Source organism: Lissotriton vulgaris, chromosome 9 (genome assembly GCF_964263255.1).
Source record: "Lissotriton vulgaris chromosome 9, aLisVul1.2, whole genome shotgun sequence".
NCBI classification, from domain to species: Eukaryota; Metazoa; Chordata; class Amphibia; order Caudata; family Salamandridae; genus Lissotriton; species Lissotriton vulgaris.
In genome coordinates this window covers 193,856,088-193,872,413 of record NC_141697.1, presented here as the reverse complement: position 1 = coordinate 193,872,413, position 16,326 = coordinate 193,856,088, and the positions used below count along the sequence as shown (strand labels likewise).

Genomic DNA, 16,326 nt, shown 5'->3' with positions numbered 1-16,326 from the left:
CCGTTCCGCTAACTGCTCCGTTCACAATGCAGTTCAAGTTCAAAAAATGCCTTCCCCGCCTCTTGCCACCTCTACTGCTTCTACCGATTTACTCAGCAACCACTTCTGCCGGTTCGCCCGTCCTCCACTGCAACCGCTCGTTAGCTCACCTCCTGGATGGCGTTATACAGCCGGGCTGCGGTAGGGCACGCGGGTTAAAGAAATATGTAGACGCGGTTCATGGCTTCCCGGCCTCTTGGCCCCCGCTGCCCCGCTCCGCTCTGATGGCTCCCTGCTGGCTGCTCCCCCGGGTAGTTAACGTGATTCCCGGTCGCGGGTCCCGATCTTTCAAGCCTCTTTCAGGCCTCCGCTGGTCCGCAACACCACACAGCTTGTCTTGTTTTCTCCGAACAGCACTGCACAGCTCTCACTCCCGGCCACCCGCAAAAGCCGGACTGGAATCCCAGGCATATTGACAAAGTCCTTTAATTGCGAAGGTTTTTAGTATCTGAAGCCCCTCGTTATTTTTGCTGCAGTCATGTGGCAACGGAATTATTCCTTCCCTCCCAGGTTGTCGACCTTTCTCTAATCTGTTTATTCTGTATGACATTTTGCCTCTTTGCATATTTTTGTTTACTACTTGCTTCCACTTTATCACATTTCCCTTAATTGTGCATCTTTTCCCTTTCCTCCTCCTTAACGCTTTCTCACTTTTGTCCTTTTCTTGCTTTTCTACTCCCCCCCCCCCCCTTCCTTCTCTTTTAATACTCTCTCATATGTAACCCCAATCCACTTTCTCCATTTCGTGGCCCCCACTCATTTGTTTTTGTTTGCTTTCTCTCTCCACTGATAATGTGCTTACTTCAAATCGTGTGCTATTCAGATCGTTGGACGTGCACACACTATGTGGGTTGAATAATCAGCAGTATTCGAGAAGGGACATCTCTGGCTGGTGCCCCATTGCGTGTGTAATGACGGAGAAGGGCACCACTTCTAACAATATTCTGGATACCAGGGTTTGATAGCCCACTAGTGCTAAGGTATGAAATCTGGGCCTATTCCCACCCTTTACAATACTCTTCATAGTAAGAGGCCTAGCTGTTAGCTCTATATAAAACTCTGAGGGAAAAATAAAGCAATCTGGCTAAATCTTTTCCTGTCACCTACTGGGCTGTTTAACCTTTGACTGCTTACAAGTTACAAGTTGTGGTCCCAGTAGCGAAATAGCAGCAGGTGGCAGCGCAGGAGGTTAATGTGCCTGCTGCAAAGAACATTTACCTGATGCAGATCACTAAATGCATATGATGTAAATAGGTTAGTGGTGAGTCACTGCTTTTGTTACTTGCAGTTTGTATGTTAAAATCCTAACACACAACAACAGCGAGCTATTAACAGTCATCTAAGAGCTGCATGCAAACTGCAAGGAAAGAATTGGAGCATTATGATGTTTTCACACAGTCTTTGTTGGATTACCCTAGAACTGCTGTGCAACTTCTTCTACTCTTAGAGCTGAGATTTCCATGAAAGTCTTATAGTCTGAATTCAGCACCTGAGCATAATAGGACGGAATGTATGAAGCTCTGTGGTTATACTGAATAAGCAGCTACCTATGTTATGCCATTTATTAATGTAATAACTGCACTTTCACAATTGCTTTATTAACCTTCCTGCTTTCTCAAATTTGCTTGAAAATGCACGATTTTTCTTCTTTTTTTTCAAAATTTCCTGGGGTGCTGTATGCAAATCACTTTGCGCCCACCACTTTCAAATGTCCCCCACCGCCCCTGGAGCCGGGCTTCAGCCTTGGTGAGCTGGGCCGGCGTCCGGGGCGCCAACCTTCAGATGGGCACCGACACAGCCTGCTGCAGCCTCCCACCAGCCTGGTTCAAAAGAAAAGTATGTTAACTAGGTTTATGAAGTATGCTTTTCTCCTTGTTCTTTCAACCCTCGCCTTCCCCGTCCCCCTCCTATTTCTCACACAGGATGACAATTAAAGATGACGAGGGGACGGGGGAGCCACATTGTGTTTTGCACAGGGCGCTATCTGAGGAATGCCAGCTCTGAGGAAAAGAAACCTTTTTCTTTTCACGTGCACTGCTTTGCCGGATGCATTTGTGTGACTAGCATCACCTTCGATCTTTCTTGCAATCTTCTTACCAGATTTCAATTGTATTCTTTGCAAACATGTTTATGATGGTGCTTGTAACTAGTTGGATTGTATACTGTATACCGTATACTGCTCATAGGATCGACACATCCAAATAAGCACGAACACTATTTCGAAGAATCCATGTAACCGCTTCTGTTCATTTCATTTAGATATCGACGAATGTGCAACAGGCTTCAACAGATGTGGCGCCCATTCCCAGTGCCTCAACCTCCCGGGGAGCTTTAGGTGCCAATGTGAAGCTGGCTATGAGTTTGCTGCGGATGGATACACCTGTGTTTGTAAGTGGCGAGCAGTTATCCCTTGTAACTTATTTGCTGTATCCGTTGTAAACTAAATAGCATTACTTCCCACAGTATACCGCGGAAGAGTGCTTTTGGGAAAAAGGAATAATAAATTAAGCTACTCACTCCAAAGCTTACCAGACGAACACAGCGTGAAAACCTATTTAGGTCTTGTTCGTGAAGTTAGCATCGAAATTAACATTGCTTCAAGAATTGTGGTCTGCCCTTATCAGTTGTAGGTTTCTATCGTCTCCTTCACCCAGACTCTTTAAGTTTTTCATTTCTTCTGCTTTTTTCCAAAATATTTTTGATCCATTGCTTTAGGAAACTAGTGAATAATTTTGTGATCAATTAAACACACTTTTAGAATTAAATTCTAATTCGCCCTTTTTACCAAATAAGGTTAGAAATAACATTAGATTGTTTGAGTTGCTATTTACTGATTTGTAAGATATTCAGTTCTAGCAGCAAGTGTGATGAATTCACACCTTGTGTTCTCCAGCGTTTTTAGGGAATCCTTTTAATTTTCTAGCTAAATTCTATGATTCTGTTTTTTCCAGGGTATCTTAGTGGCAGAAATACTTGAGTGGATAGCAACCACATGTTTCCAGGGCCAGTGCTTTATATATGGGATAAAATAGGTGCAGGTACTCATTAAAAAGAGCTAGAGGTGTGTCAAGTGGGCGGGGCTAGGGGCGGTGCTTAGGGCACGACATGATGATACATAATATGATTTATAACAGTAAATAAAAGCATAAAACATTCAATCACTTCAAAAGTATTTCCGCATACATACATATATAGATTTATAAACTAAAATGAAAGTTAATAAGAAATACAGCAGATTTTCAACACTGCACTAATTTGTGCTAAAATGCATTTTAAAGCCCAATTTCAGAACTGAACAAATATCTGCTACTTTTAACTGAAACAAAAGTGCCAATCCTAACTACAGCTGTCACCTATCCTTTTTACATCCCCCCCCTTCCTTCTATGTTCATCATCTCGTTTCTCACCCAGCCAGATCCATTGCCAGTTGTCACGGGAGGTCATTTCTGGAGTGCTCCAGCGTTCCCTGCTATGCATTGCTCTTTGGGCAGGGCTACTGTCACACCCATGGATCCCTCGCTGTTATGTAAAAGAAGCTATTAGTTGATGGGACACACAAAGGGAAGCAGCTCCTGCGCAGTAAAAAACAAACATGAAAAGAAAAGGTAGATGATTGTGTTGAACGGCCACTTGCTTAAGTGTGGCCAGTGCAGCGCCGGCCAGGCTATTTCATGCACCTCACGGAGAGGGAGCTGGGGGAGGGGTCTAAAGCATTTGTAGCTGAATGGTCGTTACACGCTTAACCCCTTCCATGCTCATGACGAGCTCAGCTCGTCATGAGGCACGGTTGAGCTGTGCTGATGACGAGCTGAGCTCGTCATGATCAATGGGGATCATAAATAGTCAGCACAGGAGGGGAAAAGCCATAGCAGCCAAGAGGTTAATCAACAGTGCAAGATCTGTGCTACAGGCCTACTAGCAGCATTTGATTTACAGGCCATGGGCACACACAGTGCACTGTACTAGGGACTGACTAGTAAATCAAATATGCCAATCGGGGACTTACCAAACCATTATAATAATTGACAAAGGGATCACTTGCACTTTGGCACTGAACAGCAGTGGCAAAGTGCCCAAAGAATCTAGACAGACAACAATTGGTCCTCGACAAAAAATCACACATTGGGTGCCAATAAGCCAATAAAACCAAGAAAAAGTCCAATCAGGACAGTCAATTTAATATACAATATAACAACAATTGAAAATCAATAAATCTATGTACATATATTTACATAAATCATAAGTCAAAATACACTTTTTTTTTAAAAAGAGAGAAAACGTGCACAGAGAAAGAGATAAAGTAAGTGCTCAAGTGAATGATCAAGAGGATCAGAAAGTTAGTTAGTGTAGGTCATTCATATACAAAGAAACATGAGCCTGTCCTAGGTAATGCTTGTAAAAAATACTTCTTTTTTACTAGCCTAATTCTATGTACACTTCCTTAGTCCTTAATTTGCACCGATTTGCAACAGGATTGTCAGGAAGGGGACTTTTTCTTGGTTTTATTGGCTTATTGGCACCCAATGTGTGATTTTTTGTTGATGTGGGCTAGTATCACTAGTGTAATTAAGACTACAGATTCAGTCTTGTTGTGGAATGAATCAAATTGACAAAATGTTAGGATCCTTTTCAATGGTAAAAATTATGTCGAGGACCAATTGTTGTCTGTACTACTGAATACCCAGGTCCTTGGACTAAATTGGGTCAACCCCTGTTTTATAACAGCAAAGAATCTAGACAAGCAAAAACAAAGTCCAACACACAGCGAAAACACCGGAAGTAAAGGCAAAAATACAGGGGAAACCCACGCCAATGATGCCAGGTCTAACCAGAACATTTGCGATGATAAATTCCCAACTTTTAACAATGTATGTAATTGAGTAAAAACCGAAGAGAAGAAAAATGTTGGTTACAAAACGCATAGGAAGAACCCATTCAAGTTGTTCCTGCTTGACAGTGAAGTGGTTTGTCATGCATACATAGAGCGTTATACCTAATGCTTGCAGTGTTTAAATGCTAATTGAATTTAGTTGAGTGTATTTGTACAAATAACAAAACACCGGAATGAATGCAGTTGTAAGACATACAACAAAAGGCTGCTTGATTTACATTTTTACAATTGTGAGAAAGTGCCATCTTTCTTGCATTGGTATGCCCCCATTGTTTGCTGAACTGCTGATGTGCTTTGACTGAGTGTGCCCTGGGCTCCTGCCAACCAGGTGCCCAGGGCCTGTTTTCCTTCCCTAAAAACTGTGTTGAAACTAAAACCCAATTGGCATCTCTGCCCACCTGTCAGCCCCTAGTAAGGGCATGGTGACCAGAGAAGACCCCTAAAGGCTGCAGCACTTATTGTGCCACCCTTAGGGGGCCTGTACCCTGACACCCACACACTGCCTTTGCAGGCTGATTGTCTGAGTACAGAACTAACCAAAGCTGGGTGTCTGTAAGTACAGAAAAAACAAAGAGTCAACATGGCACACATTCCTTTACCCACAAAACCCACTGCCCTGGCATACATCAGTCCCCCCTCTAGCTGGGTGCCCCATGCCAGTGGTGTGGGCACAGGTGCATGAGCCCTGTGCCCCTACAGTACCCAGGGCCATTCCTGGGCACTGTAAGTGCAGTGATGCCATTAAGAGTATATGGTGCTGGGAGGTTGTCATTACGAACTCCACAGCACTCAAGACTGACAAGTTTGATATCAAACTTCTCAGCACATTAAACCCACACTGATGCCAGTATGGGATTTAATGTAAAATGCACTACAGAGGGCATCTTAGAGATGCCCCATGAAACCTAATCTACAATCCACGTCCTGACTGTGTGGCTGCTGAAGCTGCCCCACCAGACATGTTTCTGGACACCTGGGTCGAGAGCCTGCCGCTCTCAGGGGCCTGAAACAATGCACATCCTGGGACGAGGTGCCAGGCCTCCTCCCACAGGAGGGGCTGAGGAAGCTTCAACCGCATACCACCCTTGTGAGCTTCTCCAGATCATTTGCTGTACCCAGCAAGTGGCCCACACCGGTTCAGACCCCCCACTCTGTCGAGAACAACAGCGGGAAACCCTAAGTGGGGAAAGAGGGTGTGCCAGCCTATGCCAATCCCACTCTTCAGGTGGGAGAGGCGAGGTGAAGCACGACTCCGGAAGATGGGGAGCCCTGCCCAATCACAGCTAGGCTCCTGCCCCCCTCCCACAGGGGAGGAGCAGGCTAGGGGGTGTACTCACCCCAGGGCAGGGACCCATTGGTCCCTGTCCTCGCCCTACCTGTAACGTCCCTAAATTTAGTATTTAGGGGCACCCCGAACCTTCCTTACTCGTATCCCGATTTGCAACATCAAGAAGACCAAGAAACACGAAGACCTGCCGTGCAGCTGCTAACAAAAAGACGACACCCACTAACTTGGCCCTAGAACTCTACAGGCATGTTGATCCTTGAACTTGCTCCTGCGAAACTCCGGCGTCTCCAGCGGACAGCAACCTCGACAACCCCGGAGGACCTGCCTGCCTTGAACTTTCCAAAAGACTGGGACTCCCATGAGCAGTGGTTTTGCTCCAACAGCAATACCCCTGGTGCCAGCCAGGAACCGCAAATCCAGCCCGCTCTGCACACGCCAAGCCCGGCCTGTGCCTGAGTGATCCAAGACTACGAGGACGTCCCCCCGGTGACTGGGTCCCGAAGTCCGGTGCCCAAAGACCCTCCTCGACGACCCAGACGACTCCTGCAGCCTCAGATCCAAGGGCCCCTCCAACCGCGACCAGCCGAGGGTAAGATTTCCCAACACCAAAAGACACCCCTGCACACGGCACCCCACGGCCCGCTGTGCCCTCCTTTGGGGTACCTACTTCTTATCCAAAATCCTAACTTACCTCTCGAAGTGGTGGTCGCACCTGGTGAATCTCCGTCCCCGAGCCTGCAGCCTTTATTCACTTTTTAACTTTCCCATTGGATAACATTGAGCACCCGACAGCTCAAAAGCACCCTGCGCCCAGCGGCCTGAGTGCCGCTGAAAGTGCAACTACTACCCTTCTATACTTCCCCACTTGCCCTGAGTAAGTAACCAGGAGCTCAGCTCCCACAGCCACGTGGCCTGCCTGCTTGCAGACACCAACCAAAGGCCCCCTACCCTCTATTGTATTGCATTGGGCCTACTCTCTCTGCACCCGGCTGCCCCTGTGCCGCTGAGGGTGTAACAACTGTACCTTTCTGACCATGGGAGACCCCTGAGTCTATGCCCAGAACCTTAACTCCACCAGTCGAGTACTCACCTGAAAGCAGATAACTCACTTTCCTTCCATAGGCTAACATTGACTGGTTTTCACTGAAATTTCTTCTAAGTGTCAATTTTTGAAACTTTAAAATATTCATCCAAAATCAGCCGAGTAACGAATTCCGAAATACTCACCTGTGACCAGGAGAGAAGCCAGTACTGTACCTTGTAGCCCAGTACTGAACCGCAAAACAAATCCTAACTGTACTTACCAGTAACTTGAATTTTCTTCCATAGGAAACAATTGACTGTCAATTTTTGAAAACTAGAAATATTCCTCAAAAATCATACCAAATACTAAAACGTAATGTTCGAGGCATAAGGGCTGCTGAATTCATATCTGTGCATAGATCGCCGCCTAGTGTTTGGTCCGGATGATTGCACATTGTTGTCCTGGAAGAGTCTTCGAGGTATCACGAGATAGGTGGTTCCTCCCCTGGACTACAGTGCGCATGGGCATCCTCTCCATCCCCAGATTGTTTTTTTCCGCCATTGGGTTCGGATGTCTAATCTTAACTCCAGTTAAATAACTTTTACTCTTTCTATTTCTAAGGTCAAAAGGCCTTCTTCGCGTCGGTATTGTATCGTTCGGTGCCTGGCCCTTTCGGTTCTTCAATCGGCGTCGAAAGAAGATTCTTTCGACTACACAGGCCCCGACTACATCGACGATGGAAAGGACGCCGTTTAAGTGGTGCCCCGTTTGTAATTCGAAATATTCGAACTTGGATGTACACCCTGTGTGCAATACCTGTTTGTCCCCCGACCACGACGAGTCCAAATGTTTCGCCTGCTCAAGGTTCTGCTCGAAGAAAACTATAAAACTTCGACGCGCGGCGAGGCAGTCGGCCCAGCGGTCAACACCAGCACCTGAAAACATCTTCGATGCCGGGGACGATGAACTCTTCCAAGACGATGAAGAGGTTGAAGACGACGCTCCCGAGGAGATGTCGGAACCGGCGTCGGAACACGACTCCAATTTCGAGGTGGACGACCCAGATGAGGACGGCGCCCACGACCAGGACGTCGTCGAGGTAGGGGACGACGATCAGGCCCTCGCGGCCGTTGACGACGACTCCGGTGGAGAACCGAGTCCGCCCAATCAGCCCACTCCGGCTCCGGTCGAGGCATCGCCGAAAGGCCTTAGCCAAGATCCATCCTCTCAGTCTACAGCCCCGCGTCATAGCCAGGCTAAGACCCTTTCGAAGGAGCCATCGGTCGATTCTGCAAAATCGAAACCGAAACAGACTGAGCCGAAATCGAAACCGAAACTGCTCAAGATGGTGGTCGGTTCGACGTCGAAGACCTCCTCGAAGGCTGTCGACGCTCCTTCGGCGCCGAAGATTCCTGTCGGCGCCAAAGCTGGGACTTCGAAGCAGGGCACAGCCACCAAAAGCGTCGCCTCGACGGCCTCGGCACCCGCGTCATCAGCAAAAGATGGCGGGAAGGGCAAGGAACCTACGCAAAGAAAGGACTTGCAGCCGCCCCTCTCGGGTCTCGAGGCTGGGCTGGCTAGAAGGGTCGAAGCCACTGCCAAGGCCGCCCCGACTTTGTCGTCGACGCTCAAGGATGGAGGCGCACCGCGCCGGGAGCTCAATTCGACGCGGTCAAGTGAGAGGCCTATACAGGCGTCGAAGAAAACCGGAACAAGCGCTTCGGGATCGAAGCATGCGGCCTCGACGCCGCTTAAGTTTGGCCTTCCTACTACAGCCCGTCCAAAGCAACTCCAGGTGTCCACACAGGCAGTGTCCTCCCAGGCACGGCTCGTCTATCAAGAGCCTTCTTATGACGACCAGGCTAAGATGTTTATTGACTCGGAGTCGGGCAAGCTCACCGTCCTCAAACGGAAGCTCGCGCCTGACCATCCCTTGGAGGGTTACAAAATTCCCCTCAAACAGAAGAGGGTCTCAACCACCTCTCCGGTCCTTGTGGAACCTATTCAGGACTACTCACACCATAATGTTCACTCTCCTACACAGAGTGAGGAGGACATTAATGCGGACTTTAGTCAGATGGGCTTCTCCTATGATGCTGACACTGATGTGGAGGTCTCAAATCAATGGTCTGGAGCAGGAGATCAAGGCGATGACCCTGATGACCCCCACACCGCTCCAGACTCTCAGTCCTACGTCGTGAAACCATCACCAACTGAGGACACTACTGCGTTCAATGCCTTGCTGGAGCGTGCTGCCCTCAACCATGACGTCGAGATGCATGCTGAGCCAGTGGAAGAGGACTTCTTGTTTGATACCTTCTCCACTTCTGAACGTACCACCAAGACTTTGCCTATGCTTAAAGGAGTCCTCAAGCATGCCCCTGCCATTTTCAAGGAGCCTACTAAAGCCAGGGTTATCAATCCCCGGATCGACAAGAAATATAGGCCTGCTCCAGTGGACCCAACCTACATCAAAGGCCAGCTCCCATTGGACTCCCTGGTGGTTGCTAATGCGCGCAAAAGAGCTAATTCTCAATCCACTGGTGACGCTCCCCCTCCGGACAAAGAGTCAAAGGTCTTTGAGGCATCTGGGAAGCATGTGGCGGCGCAAGCCACTAACATTTGGAAAATAGCCAATACACAAGCCCTGTTGGCTAGGTACGACAGGGCGCACTACGACACCCTAGAACAATTGATGCAGCACATGCCTGACATGTACAGAGAGGCAGCTGAGATGGTTATTCAAGAGGGTAAACAAGTCTCCAATGCGTCCATCAAATGCGCACTGGATGTAGCAGACACTGCAGCGAGGGCAGTCAATACTAGCGTAATGCTTCGCCGCCATGCCTGGCTGCGCATCTCAGGGTTTAAAGCCGAGGTCCAAACAACTCTCCTCAATCAGCCGGTTAATCCGGACTTCTTGTTTGGCCCCGAAGTTGACACTACACTTGAGAAGATGAAGAAAGACACTGAGACCGCGAAATCCATGGGGGCTCTCCAGTCACAGCAGTTTCGGGGCAATTCCTTTCGTCGCTCCGGTAACAGGGGAGCAACAAGAGGACAGGCTCAACAGCATTCGCAGTACGCCAGGGGCAACACGCAATCTACCTACAATAAAAACACCAGAGGTGGTTACCTTGGAAACAATGCCAAAGGGAGGGGCCGCGGCAATAACAACGCCAGGTCCTCCACTCCCAACAAACAGTGACTTCATGTCACTGCCCCCCGACCATCTAACACCCGTCGGGGGGAGACTCCAGCAGTTCCTGCCACTCTGGAACAACATCACAACAGACAGGTGGGTGAGACAACTTATCCGTTACGGCTATTGTCTAGAGCTAACCTCCACCCCCCCCCAACATACCCCCAAGGAGCCGTCCTATGTCCGCAGAGCACTCACTCTTATTGCAGCAAGAAGTACTCTCCATGCTGCAAAAAGGAGTCATAGAGCTCGTGCCTGCCGACGAAAGGGGTGCAGGGGTTTACTCCCTGTACTTCTTCATTCCAAAAAAGGACGGGTCCCTCAGGCCCATTCTAGACCTCAGACCCCTCAACCAATACATCCTTTCAGAGCACTTTCACATGCTAACTTTATAACAAGTCCTACCACTGCTCCTTCAGGGCGACTTCCTGGCCACCCTGGACCTCAAGGATGCGTATTTCCACATTCCCATTCACCCAAGTCACAAAAAGTATCTCTGGTTCACCATCAACGGTCAGCATTACCAATTCAAGGTTCTGCCGTTCGGGGTCACAACTGCTCCCACAGTTTTAACCAAGTGCTTAGCGACTGTGTCAGCACACCTTCGCAGAGAAGGTGTTCACGTGTACCCCTACCTGGACGACTGGCTCGTGCAGGCCAAATCTGCCGAGCAGTGCGGACAAGACATGTCACGAACTATTCATCTCCTTCACAGTCTGGGCTTCTCTCTCAACTACGCAAAGTCTCACCTGCAGCCATCCCATGTGCAACAGTACCTGGGGGCAACATTGAACACCCAGTTAGCCACGGCACAGCCCAACACAGCCAGGGTCAACAGCATGCAAACGCTCATCCGGAGGTTCCAGCCCCAGCGGTCCCTCCCTGCGCAAGTTTTCATGCAACTGATCGGCATGATGGCATCCTGCATATTCATTGTCCCGCACGCGAGGCTGCACATGCGACCCCTTCAAGAATGCTTAGCCCGTCAGTGGAATCAGGCTCATGGCCATCTACAGAACCTAGTGTTGGTGACCGGTCGTGCTTACAACTCTCTGCATTGGTGGAACCCACTGAACCTTTGCAGGGGCCGACCGTTCCGAGAGCCTGTCCCACAAATAGTGCTAACGACGGACGCATCTCTCCAGGGTTGGGGAGCGCATGTCCTCCAACACGCAGTGCAGGGACAATGGACTGCACAACAGCAACGGATGCATATCAATGTGTTGGAACTCATGGCAATCTTCATGGCACTGAAGGCGTTCAAACTGCACCTGTGCAACAAGGTCGTGTTGGTCCGGACGGACAACATGACCGCCATGTATTACATCCAGAAGCAGGGAGGCACGCACTCCCGCAGTTGTCTCACCTAGCCCAAAGCATCTGGAAGTGGGCCATTCAACGGAACATCTTCCTCATGGCGGAGCATCTCCCGGGTGTCGACAACCAGATGGCGGACCTGTTCAGCAGGCACAGTCATCAAATGCACGAGTGGTAGATCCACCCGTCCGTTCTTCGTCCGTACTTCCAACAGTGGGGTCATCCAGACATCGACCTCTTCGCCACAAGCGAGAACGCAAAATGCCCAAACATCGCCGCCAGGTTCCCACACCCGCAGTCTCAGGGCAATGCGATATGGATGAACTGGTCAGGCAAATTTGCGTACGCTTTTCCGCCAGCCCCCCTCATACCTCTGGTGGCGCGCAAACTGCGACAACACTCAATGACACTCATCCTAATTGCTCCAACATGGGCACGGCAGGCCTGGTACACCACGTTCCTGGAGCTTTCAGTGGTGCCTCACCAGCGGCTGCGCCTCACTCCCAGCCTCCTCACTCAGAGCCATGGCGACATTCAGCACCCAGATCCCCATCAGTTGAACCTTGCGATCTGGCTCCTGAGGTCATAGAGTTTGGGTACCTGAATTTGCCTCCAGAGTGCATGCACATCATCAAAGAGGCAAGACGAACGACTACCAGGGCCTGCTATGCAGCCAAATGGAAGCGGTTTGTGATTTACTGCTCCAACAACAACATTGATCCGTTGGACGCGTCCACGCAAAACATCATCTGTTACTTATTGCATCTGTACCAATGCAACCTGGCGTACAGTTCCATCAGGATCCATCTGGCGGCCATAGCCGATTACCTGCAGAACAGGCAGCACCTTTCGGTTTTCAGGGTACCAGCCATTAAAGCCTTCCTAGAAGGACTTAAAAGGGTGATCCCTCCCAGACACCCCCCTTCACCAGTCTGGAACTTAAATGTCGTTCTCACTTGACTCATGGGGCTGCCTTTTGAGCCGCTCCATTCCTGTGAAGTACAGTTCCTCACCTGGAAGGTGGCCTTCCTAGTGGCTATTACATCGCTGCGGAGGGTCCGTGAACTGCAAGCTCTCACGATTCAGGAACCTTACCTGCAAATTCATGCAAACAGAGTGGTGCTTCGCACCAACCCAAAATTCCTGCCAAAGGTGGTTTCGCAGTTTCACCTTAACCAAAATATCGAACTGCCAGTTTTCTTTCCTAACCCAGATTCGGTCGCAGACAGAGCACTGCACACCTTGGATGTCAAACGAGCTCTCCTGTATTACATCGACAGGACAAAAGACTTTCGGAAGACTAAGCAACTCTTTGTTGCATTCTCTCCACAACATAAAGGCAACCCTATCTCAAAGTCAGGTATAGCCAGGTGGATTGTTAAATGTATCCAGATCTGTTATCACAAAGCTAAGCGCACATTAACAGTTCCCCCAAAAGCGCATTCCACACGCAAGTTAGGGGCTTCCATGGCTTTCCTGGGTAATATTCCTCTAGAAGACATATGTAGAGCAGCCACATGGACCACCATACATACATTTACCAAACACTACTGCGTAGATGTACACGCCAAACAGCAAGCTGCTGTAGGTCAGGCTGTTCTCAGAACTCTTTCAGACTGCTGCAGCTGGCACGGGCACCCGCCAGTAAGGAGGGGACTGCTATTTATTCTATGCACAGATATGAATTCAGCAGCCCTCATGCCTCGAACGGAATATGCTACTTACCAGTATGCATCTGTTCTTGGCATGAAGGGCTGCTGACATTCATATCGCCCACCCTCCTCCCCAGTGCCTGTCGCAGCTGCAGCTCTCAGAAGCATTTTCAGGCATGGTCATCATTTTCAGTATTACACTCCATCTCTGCCACAATGGCGAAAAACAATCTGGGGATGGAGAGGATGCCCATGCGCACTGTAGTCCAGGGGAGGAGCCACCTATCTCGTGATACCTCGAAGACTCTTCCAGGACAACAATGTGCAATCATCCGGACCCAACACTAGGCGACGATCTATGCACAGATATGAATGTCAGCAGCCCTTCATGCCAAGAACAGATGCATACTGGTAAGTAGCATATTCCTACTTACCTGTCTTCGGTAGAGGTCCCAGTGCTGAACCTAGGAGTCCAGTACTGGATTTCAAACGTAACAAGAATGTATTTTATCTGTGACTTGAATTTCCTTCCACAGGATAACATTGCTAGTTTTACACTGAATCACAACTGTAACCAATACGCTTTTACCTAACTGTTTTATTTATTTATTTATTTTTTTTGCATTACATGAGGAAGCATTTGCTTTATTGTTAGGCACAGGGAGATAGTGATTTGCCCAGAATCACAGGATGTTCAGCGTCATTGCCATGACTCAAACCCAATTCCCCAGATACGAGGTCGACCGCCCTAGCCGTTAGGCCAACTCCTCTCCCCAGCTTAGGTCCCAGGACTGAATCCAGGATCCAGCCCTGTGGTTAGAAAAGTAATCCTTAAAGTAATTAACTGCATTTATGTAGAAAAACTCGTTGAGCTCAATGTTAAATTGTGTGTAGAATTGTGTTGCCTATTGCACCCTGTAGCTATTGTACTTATAAAGTCTATTGCCTTTCTGCAAAGTATTTACCTGAAGTCACTTATATTGAGAAGTATATTTTGATACCTGTTGGTTCTAAAATAAAACAATTATATTGTTTGATATAAAAAAAATTGGCCTAGAGTTCAGTTGAGTGTGTGAAACCTTTTGCTGACTGAGTGTGTACAACAAATGCTTTACACTGTCCTCTGATACTGCCTTACTGCTCGACCAAGCTACCACTTTAGAGAGTAAGGTCATATCTGACTTTAGCCTCTGTTATACCTCTGGGGACTGGGGCCTCTATACACACTGTACCTTACTTTGGTCCAGTATATATAGAGCCACTTTCTTACAACAATGACACTGTTGTAGACATAAGAAAAATCACTAATACAAATATCACAATATCTTACTTTTCAAGCATGTGCTAACTGTAAAAGATGTGCCTCAGAGTGCATAGGACATTTATGATGAATTGATGCTAGTCCCAAAGACACTGTCATGTGGCTTTGAGGGTGTGATAGCTCGTTGACTGCTAAGCTTAATGATTTAATTGAATACCATTTTAAACTTTCACCTTCCAGGTGTAGTAAAATTATAACATCTGCTTTCAGTGACCCCCCCACCAACAAATCCCTGTGAAGATAGACGCAATAACTGTGCTGCTCCTGATGTGGCACAGTGCATCTCCCATGGTGACGGTACCTTCCGATGTGTTTGTCGTCCTGGATATTCGGGTAACGGGTATCAGTGCACAGGTAAGCAATCCATGAGTTCACCCATTTCCCTATTTTGTTTCCTTCAACATTGTAAGCAATATTTACTAAGTACCAAATCAAGGCAAGAAGCAATATATCTCTGTTCCACCTGCATATGATTTTCATATTTCTGCATGAGTTTATTATTTTTTTTAAAAATGCTTGGATGTATACTTTTGTAGATCACAGACTATTGAAATATCTTCTAAAATATTTAAAGAAAGTAAATGAATGATACATCGATACATTACAGGACCTTTTGCGTGGTCCATCCATCAAGTGTCCCGACATGGCCAAAGGGAAAAGAGAGACACACTACACAGACAGCAGGGTCACTGGAATTACACAGATGGAAATTAATAAATTATGTGGGAGTGTTAACTAAATTATGCAGTAAGAAAAGGCAAATAATGCTACACATTTATTGATTACTTTTTTTGTCATTTGTACCCATCTTAACATTGCCTTAACAAAGGTTTCACCTCATTTGCTCCACTTTAACACCAAAATATGGCAATAAGCCTCTTAAAGATGACCAGTCAAGTCTTGCACAGGGCCTTCCACTGCACAGCAAAACGTGTTGCAATGCTAGAAATAGTTTTAGTCTCCAAATTATGCAGCAGATCATGGATTGTGGCAAATGCGTCAAATTTATTATTTTGAAAAATAAGTGGCCACCGAAGTGCATAATTCCAGTGGCCCTGATATAGTTATATATCAAAAGTTAAAGTGAAGCCATGTTAGCTTTGTTTTCAACACCTCAAGTCCTATTAATGTTGGGGATAAAAATCGAGAAAAAAACCCCACTGAAATTCAAAAGATAAGGTTCGAAGCACAATCCATAACTCCCCGAACAACCATGCTAACCGTAACTCCACCAGCGAGTGCCACTTTCAGGACTGCACCCTTAATGGAACCAGACGTCGTTACAAATGTAAATAACCTTACATGTGAGTACATATCACATTAGCCTTTCCACTTTGATTAGACCTTGCAGCCAGCTTCCCTTGTGCACCACCGTATGATGTATGCAGCAGAGGTTGGCCACATCGCCTGATCTATGACCAGGCTCTGATTTATTTTCTTTATTTTTTAACAGTTCTCGGATCCCAAAATAGGACTCATGATTCTTATTAGCTTATACATCCATTATATATGTACGAGAGCACAGTCAGTTTTCATTTTAACACTGCGTCTTCATCATATCTATTTTTAGCTCCATGATTTAGTCCCAGCCC

At 47.5% G+C, this 16,326-nt stretch overlaps 1 protein-coding gene across 1 annotated transcript in view; it reads left to right on the top strand.

Annotated features, from left to right (window-relative positions):
* NID2 (nidogen 2) overlaps window positions 1-16,326 on the top strand; it is a 269,038-nt gene that overhangs the window by 168,533 nt on the left and 84,179 nt on the right. The window contains exons 10-11 of the mRNA XM_086937330.1: window positions 2,299-2,427; window positions 14,945-15,088. Coding sequence (XP_086793456.1) covers window positions 2,299-2,427; window positions 14,945-15,088 — 273 coding nt within the window. The remainder of the gene's footprint in view (window positions 1-2,298; window positions 2,428-14,944; window positions 15,089-16,326) is intronic.